This window comes from Nansenia antarctica, assembly GCF_963989245.1.
Source record: "Nansenia antarctica genome assembly, chromosome: 15".
Lineage (NCBI taxonomy): Eukaryota > Metazoa > Chordata > Actinopteri > Argentiniformes > Microstomatidae > Nansenia > Nansenia antarctica.
In genome coordinates, this window is record NC_137685.1 from 8,538,197 (window position 1) to 8,545,696 (window position 7,500).

The 7,500-nt window shown below is 47.9% G+C and overlaps 1 protein-coding gene across 1 annotated transcript in view; it reads right to left on the bottom strand.

The window, feature by feature from the left end:
- pcbp4 (poly(rC) binding protein 4) overlaps positions 1 to 7,500 on the bottom strand; it is a gene marked incomplete at both ends in the record, with an annotated part of 30,450 nt that overhangs the window by 9,137 nt on the left and 13,813 nt on the right. The window contains 3 exons of the mRNA XM_080545859.1: positions 84 to 168; positions 762 to 803; positions 6,318 to 6,389. Coding sequence (XP_080401985.1) covers positions 84 to 168; positions 762 to 803; positions 6,318 to 6,389 — 199 coding nt within the window. The remainder of the gene's footprint in view (positions 1 to 83; positions 169 to 761; positions 804 to 6,317; positions 6,390 to 7,500) is intronic.

A 7,500-nucleotide genomic window follows, 5' to 3' on the forward strand; every position in this document is an offset into this window, starting at 1 on the left:
CAAGCCGCAGAAGTGGCCCCAGCACCCCTCTACCCCCCTCCCCCCACCACCACCACCACCGCCCCAAGACCCTCTATACGTACCGGGCATGACAGCCTGCTGAGCCTGCTGGCTCATTTGTTGGGCGAGACCCTGCTGCTGCATGGACAACTGGTGGAGCTTAGCCAGCTGAGAAAGAACAGAGAAGACAGACAGGCAGACAGGCAGACAGACAGACAGACAGACAGACAGGCAGACAGGCAGACAGACAGACAGACAGGCAGGCAGACAGACAGACAGGCAGGCAGACAGACAGACAGACAGACAGACAGACAGACAGACAGACAGGCAGGCAGAAAGACAGACAGACAGACAGACAGACAGGCAGACAGAGACAGACAGACAGGCAGACAGACAGACAGACAGGCAGACAGACAGGCAGACAGACAGACAGACAGGCAGACAGGCAGACAGACAGACAGACAGGCAGGCAGAAAGACAGACAGACAGACAGACAGACAGGCAGACAGAGACAGACAGACAGACAGACAGGCAGACAGGCAGACAGACAGACAGACAGACAGGCAGACAGACAGGCAGACAGACAGACAGACAGGCAGACAGGCAGACAGGCAGACAGACAGGCAGACAGACAGACAGGGTAAAAAAAAAAGGAAAAGAAGACAAGATGAGACAATGATAATTTCTCCCCGACATTTAGTATGTTTGTTAACGAGCTTCTAATGAACTCAAACAGAAGATGAACCAACACGGTCTCTCACCTCTGAGTGGGGGATGCCATACTGGTTCTGTACGGCGTATGCCTGAACGAGAGGAAGAGAGAAGGAACAGCACAGGTCAACAGATGAGGCGGGGTTAGGTGATCATCTCCATGACGATCATTGCCATCACGACTTGTTTAGAAACAGACAGGGTTCTCAACAGACAGACCTACAGACAGACAGACAGACAGACCTACAGACAGACAGGCAGGCAGGCAGGCAGGCTGCTACACTCAAAATGGCGTCTGGTCCTGTCCACCCAAAGAATGTTGACATGAAACGGAATGTTGCGTCTCTGATGATTCTAGTTCTATCGTTCCACACCCCCTTCGCTGCCTCTCTCTCTCCTCACAGCAGGGCTCCATCTCTCTGCCCTCCACCCCCTAACCCCCAACCCCCACTCCCACCCCAAATAACTTATATAGTTATAGTAAATAATACTTATTTACTTTATTAGTTATCTCCCTCTCTCCCTCCCTCCTTGCCTCCCTCCCTCTCCTCCTCCTCCTCATTTACAGTTTTGGCATTTAGCAGACGCCTTATTCCAAAGCGACTTACAATCAATACATTTGACTAAGTAAGTGAATCATCTATCCACTAGTCATAGCAGGAAAAAGTTATCTATGCTTAGGCCTGGGGCCATTGGCAGTCGTTGTGTTAGAAGAAGGAAGATATATATATATATATATATATATATATATATAACACAGACGTGGACACATTTGTTGGTACCTTTCGACGAAAAAAGAAAAACCCACAATTTTCTCTGAAATAACTTGAAACTCTCAAATGTGATTGGCATCCATCATTGTTTATTCCATATTTAATAGAAATCAGACGTAGCTTTTTATTTTTGATTCAACAGAATATTTAAAATAATAAAACTAATGAAAATGGCATGGACAAAAATGATAGGATTCAGATGCAGGGCTCATAGAAGGCCAATTCAGAACAGAATTTTTTTCTTATCCATCCGTGGGTGCTTTTAGCTGTGTGTTTTTGAGTTATTATCCTGCGACTGAGACAGAGCTTTCTGACACTGGGCAGTACGTTTCGCTCCAGAATGCCTCGATAGTCTTGAGATGTTATTGTGCCCTGCACATATTCAAGGCACCCTGTGCCAGACACAGCAAAAAGCAGCCCCAAAACATAACCGAACCTCCTCCATGTTTCACAGTAGGTATGGTGTTCTTTTCTTTGAAAACTTAATTGTTTCGAACATAGAGCTGAAGTGACTTGCCAAAAAGCTCCAGTTTTGACTCCAAAGGACATTCTCCCAGAAGCATTTTGGCATGTCAATATGAACTAACACAGTCTCTCACCTCTGAGTGGGGGATGCCATACTGGTTCTGTACGGCGTAGGCCTGAAGGAGGGAACGAGAGGAAGAGAGAAGAAACAGCACAGGTCAACAGACTCCAATATGCATTTTAGCAAATTCCAGTCTGGCTTTTTTATGTTTTTCTTTTCAAAAGTCCTTGAGTCCTCCTGGGTCTTCTTCCATGGAGCCCACTGTCACTCAAAAAGCGACGGATGGTGCGATCAGACACTGATGTACCTTGACGTTGGAGTTCAGCTTGTACCTCTTTGGAAGTTGTCCGTGGTTCTTTTTCTACCATTCGCACTATCCTTCTGTTCAATCTAGGGTCGGATTTCCTCTTGCGGCCGTGTCCAGGGAGGTTGGCTACAGTCCCATGGACTTTAAACTTCTTAATAATATTTGCAACTGTAGTCCCAGGAACATCAAGCTGCTTGGAGATGGTACCAAGCAGCAGAATTACTACTTTTCTCCATTTAAATAGGCTGAATGACTGATTATAAGATTGGTGACATGTGATACCAATTAAAGAAAACAGTTAATTTGAAATATCACTATAATCCAATTATTTATAGTATTTTCTAAGGGGTACCAACAAATCTGTCCAGGCCATTTTAGAATATAATTTCTCTCTTAAGCAATAATTGATCTCTTTTCACAGTTTCTTTGTTTACTCTATGACATACCAAAGGCATGCAGGTATACAGTACATGAGAAAATTGCTTTTAATTTCATCACTTTTCAGGAGGAATGAAGCATTGTTTCAATGAGCTGTAAGGGTAGCAACACATTTGTCCACGTCTGTGTATATATATATATATATATTTTTTTTTTAAATGACACAGGACAAACAGTACAGGGGGGAAGTAAGTGTCTCAGGAGAAACAGTGCAGTCAGGTAGTACATGTCTCAGGAGGGACAGTTAAGGGGTAGGGGGTCTTCAGTCTCCGACGGAAGATGGGGAGTGATTCTGCAGTTCTGACAGCCGTGGGAAGCTGATGCGGGCTCCTATTGGGAGCCAGCGAAGGGTGCGAATGATGGGGGGTAACATGAGAGAATTTTGAGAGGTTGAACAGGCGGCAGCTTTCTGGATAAGCTGCAGAGGTCTGCAGGAGCCCGGATGACCAGTGACTTGAGACCAAGAGTTGAGCTGCTTCTCTGGTGAGGAATGGACGTATCTTTCTGATGTTGTAAAGGAAGAATCTGCAGGAGCGTGCTATCGCTGCGATGTTCGCCACACAGGATAAGTGGTTGTCGAGGATCACTCCAAAGTCTTGGAGAGGGCAGGCTTTCTCGGGGAGGAAGAGTAGCTCGGTCTTGTTAAGGTTGAGCTTGAGGTGGTGGGCTGACATCCATGCAGAGACACGTGTTGCCACATGTAGGTCAGAGGGGAGAAAAGACAGGAAGAGTTGAGTGTCGTCTGCATAACTGTGGTAGGAGAACCAATGTGAGGAAATTTCCGAGCCAAGAGACTTGTTATAGAGGGAGAACAGTAAGGGCCAGTAAGACAGAGCCCTGGGGCACCCCAGTGGTGAGGGCTCGTGGGGAAGACAGCGATCCTCACCAAGTCACCCGGTAGGAGCGGTCAGCCAGGTAGGAAGCAAACCAGGAGAGTGCAGAGCCAGAGATGCCCAGTTCTAAGAAGGTGGAGAGAAGGATCGGGTGGTTAACTACGTTGAAGGCAGCAGACAGGTCCAGGAGAATGAGAACAGAGGAGATGGAGGACGCTTGAGCAGAGTGGAGAGCCTTCGTGACAGCAAGGAGAGCAGTCTCAGTAGACTGCCCAGCCTTAAAGCCAGATTGGTGGGGGGTCGAGGAGGTTGTTCTGAAGGAGATGATGAGACAGTTGGTTAGATACAGCGGGTTCAAGGGTTTTTAGATAAGGAGGAGAGAAGGGATACTGGTCTGTAGTTGTGGACAGAAGACGGGTCAAGGGTTGGTTTCTTGAGAAGAGGCTCGACTGGCTGTCTTGAAGGCAGCCGGGAGAGATCCTGTGGATAGGGAGGAGTTGATTGCGGTGGTAACGAAAGGAAGGAGGTCATTGGAAATGGATTGGAGAAGAGGGGACGGGATGGGATCGAGAGGGCAGGTGGTTGCCCACTTTGATGTGATGAGTTTTAGAATATCATCAGGGGAGAGGGGGGGGAGAAGAGATGATAAGCCAGAGACCAAGTGTAGTGCAGAGGGTCTGGAAGGGAGTGTGGAGAGAAGGTACTGCTAATGTCATCAACCCTTTTTTTTCAAAGTAGGTGACAAAGTCATCCGCAGACAGGGAGGAGGGGTGTGGAAAATAAGAACAATTTAATACGGTTAGACGCTGAACATTGTGTTTCGGAATGGTAGCAGGACGCTTTAGCAGCTGATGCAGAGGAGACGTAATAGTTGGAGAGGAGAGAGCGATAAATGTTTAGGTCATCAGGGAGGGCGATTTTTCTCCATCTCTCAGCTGCCCTGAGCTCTATTCTACAAGCCTCCTCCTGACTGTCGGTACTCAGCGCGGCCATAAATAATGTAGAAAAAACATTAATTGTCTTGCCGTACCACTTAACGCTGAGTAATCCTCCCTCCCCCACCCCCCTCCCTCCCTCTCCCCCTGCTTCCCTCCCTCCCTCCCTGCCCTACAGAGGTGTCATTAGGACGCTGACAGCCCCAGGGGCCCACATCAGACACCACTTATCTAGAGCAAACTCTCAGGCACGCGAACCGCCCCTGGCCTGCGCCACTCCCAGGGACTGAGAGATTTAAGGGTGACAGAAGGATCAGACCCATGAACACGCAGGGTCGGTGTGACGAGGAGATTCTAATGCTTTGTTTACCGCTTCAGACTGGTGGGTAGATCAACGGGTGACACACTACCAGAAAAAACCCAGTTCTTGGTTCAGACCAGGGGGGGTATTCCATCAAGGTCGCTAAAGGACAATCCAGACTTATTTGGATAAATCTCGCAAGATTTACCAAAAAAATCCAGCCTTATTTTGACAACTCTCGCGAGACAACTCCACAAAGCCTGGTTGATGGAATACCCCACAGGTTTGGACCCAGAGCACGGACTTGCCTCATACGTGACAATGAGCCTGTCCTCCAATTTCTACCTCTGCCAGCCTCCCCTGCATGGTAGTCACATGACTTCCTCCCCTGTGTGGCTGCTCTGTGATAGGGCAAATCACAGCAACCCACAGCCAGAGAGGTATCTGGGTGGTACATACACACACATACACACGCGCGCGCACACACACACACACACACACACACACACACACACACACACACACGACACACATAGGATCAACCCTCTCCCAGCCAGCTCAAGAACACATATTGAGGCAAATCACAGCAACCCACAGCCAGAGAGGCTGTGGGTCGCACACACCCTGGGACAGACCAGCGAGACATGGCCTTGATCCCTCTCTCACTCCCTCTGCATCTGTAAACATGCCGCCTCTGCCTCAGTGTGTTCTCTCAGTGTGTTCTCTCAGTGTGTTCTCTCAGTGTGTTCTCTCAGTGTGTTCTCTCAGTGTGTTCTCTCAGTGTGTTCTCTCAGTGTGTTCTCTCAGTGTGTGTGTGTGTGTTCCTGGGCCGGCTGGGAGAGAGATGATCTCTGTGTGTTCCACATCCATTACTCTCACCAAGCCAAGCCTACTGCAAACAATACACAAGCTGTTTGTGTGTGTGTGTGTGTGTGTGTGTGTGTGTGTGTGTGTATTACACACCCTATTTTAGTTTCCTTCTCTCCTTTATTGCCTTTGTCCCACGACACAGACCTGCACACACAGTCAGATACGCATTGTTCCTGATCTGCGTTTCATGTGGTTGGCCTGTCACCATGAAATCCAACCAGTTAGCCCCAAGCACGTCGATTAGGCTGTATCAACAACACACACATAACACTGCTGCCACACAGCTACAGACCTTCTCCCTGGCTCCCTGCCTGTCTGTCTGTCTGTCTTTCTGTCTGCCTGCCTGCCTGTCTGCCTGCCTGTCTGTCTGTCTGTCTGTCTGTCTGCCTAACTACCTGCCTGTCTGTCTGTCTGTCTGTCTGTCTGTCTGTCTGTCTGTCTGCCTAACTACCTGCCTGTCTGCCTGCCTGTCTGTCTGTCTGTCTGTCTGTCTGCCTAACTACCTGCCTGTCTGCCTGCCTGTCTGTCTGTCTGCCTGTCTGCCTGCCTAACTGCCTGTCTGCCTGTCTGCCTGTCTGTCTGTCGGTCGGTCTGTCTGTCTGTCTGTGTTAAAGGTAACTTACTTGTTGCAGGTCCAGTCCTCCCTGAGCCATCTGGAAGAGAGGGTGGGATCCGTACTCCGGAGCCTCGAATACCTTCACACACACAGGAGACAAAACACACCAGAGCTCAACTCAACTCAACTCAATCAACACACATTTTAAATGATTTATTTACGTCCACATACATGTACAATATCTAAAGGACATAAATACTATCAGTGCATTTTGACATTATGAAAACAGTCAGTTACAGTAGTGCTGAGCCAACAACCAGTTATGCTACACACAGGATGTTATTCAAACTAAATGATGATTACAGTGGATTTGACAGATACAGTATCAATACTGTAAAACAGACAGCTCATGGGTACAAGAAGCACCGCCTTCTCCATATTGAGCGGCTACCAATAATAGCAGATACTGAGCAATACTTTGCTAACTGTTTGGCCCTTCTCTGAGGTAGACCAGCCATTTGAAGGCCTCTAACAACAAACCTATGAACATGGCCCAGGCTGCCAAATATGAAAACTAAAAGTTTACATCTGTAACCCAGTTGTGATATGGCCCACACTCACACACACACAGACACACACACACACACACACACACACACACAGCGCAGTATCAGAGTAAATACCACAGCAACACCTGTGATCATCCTCTTATGAATATGGTTATGACCTCTGACGCAGCTTGGCTCTCTGGGAACATGAGTGTAATCTAAAGGGCGGTGAGGTAATTGAGCCACACCCCGATGAATATGAGAATCAGCTGCAAGCCTGCATACGCTTAAACATCCAGTTTATTGACATTGAAACTCATCTTCTGCTCAGGAATCGCTCCAAACGCCAGCCCAGCGAATGCCGGTTGAATATTCATGAGAACGTTTGATCTTGATTTTAGTGTTGCTCAATGCATACGTGTGATGCTAATGAATAGTCATAACCGTGATGAATAAACATTAAGTGCAGCCTCCTTTGGTGAATGAGAAATGTGAATGAGCCGGTGATTCACACCGACATGACACTTCAAACAGACTCTCAGTGATTGACACCAACATGACTTCTCTAACAGACTCTCAGTGATTCACACCAACATGACTCTCAGTGATTCACACCGACATGACTCTTCTACCAGACTCTCAGTGATTCACACCAACATGACTCTTCTACCAGACTCTCAGTGATTCACACCAACATGACTC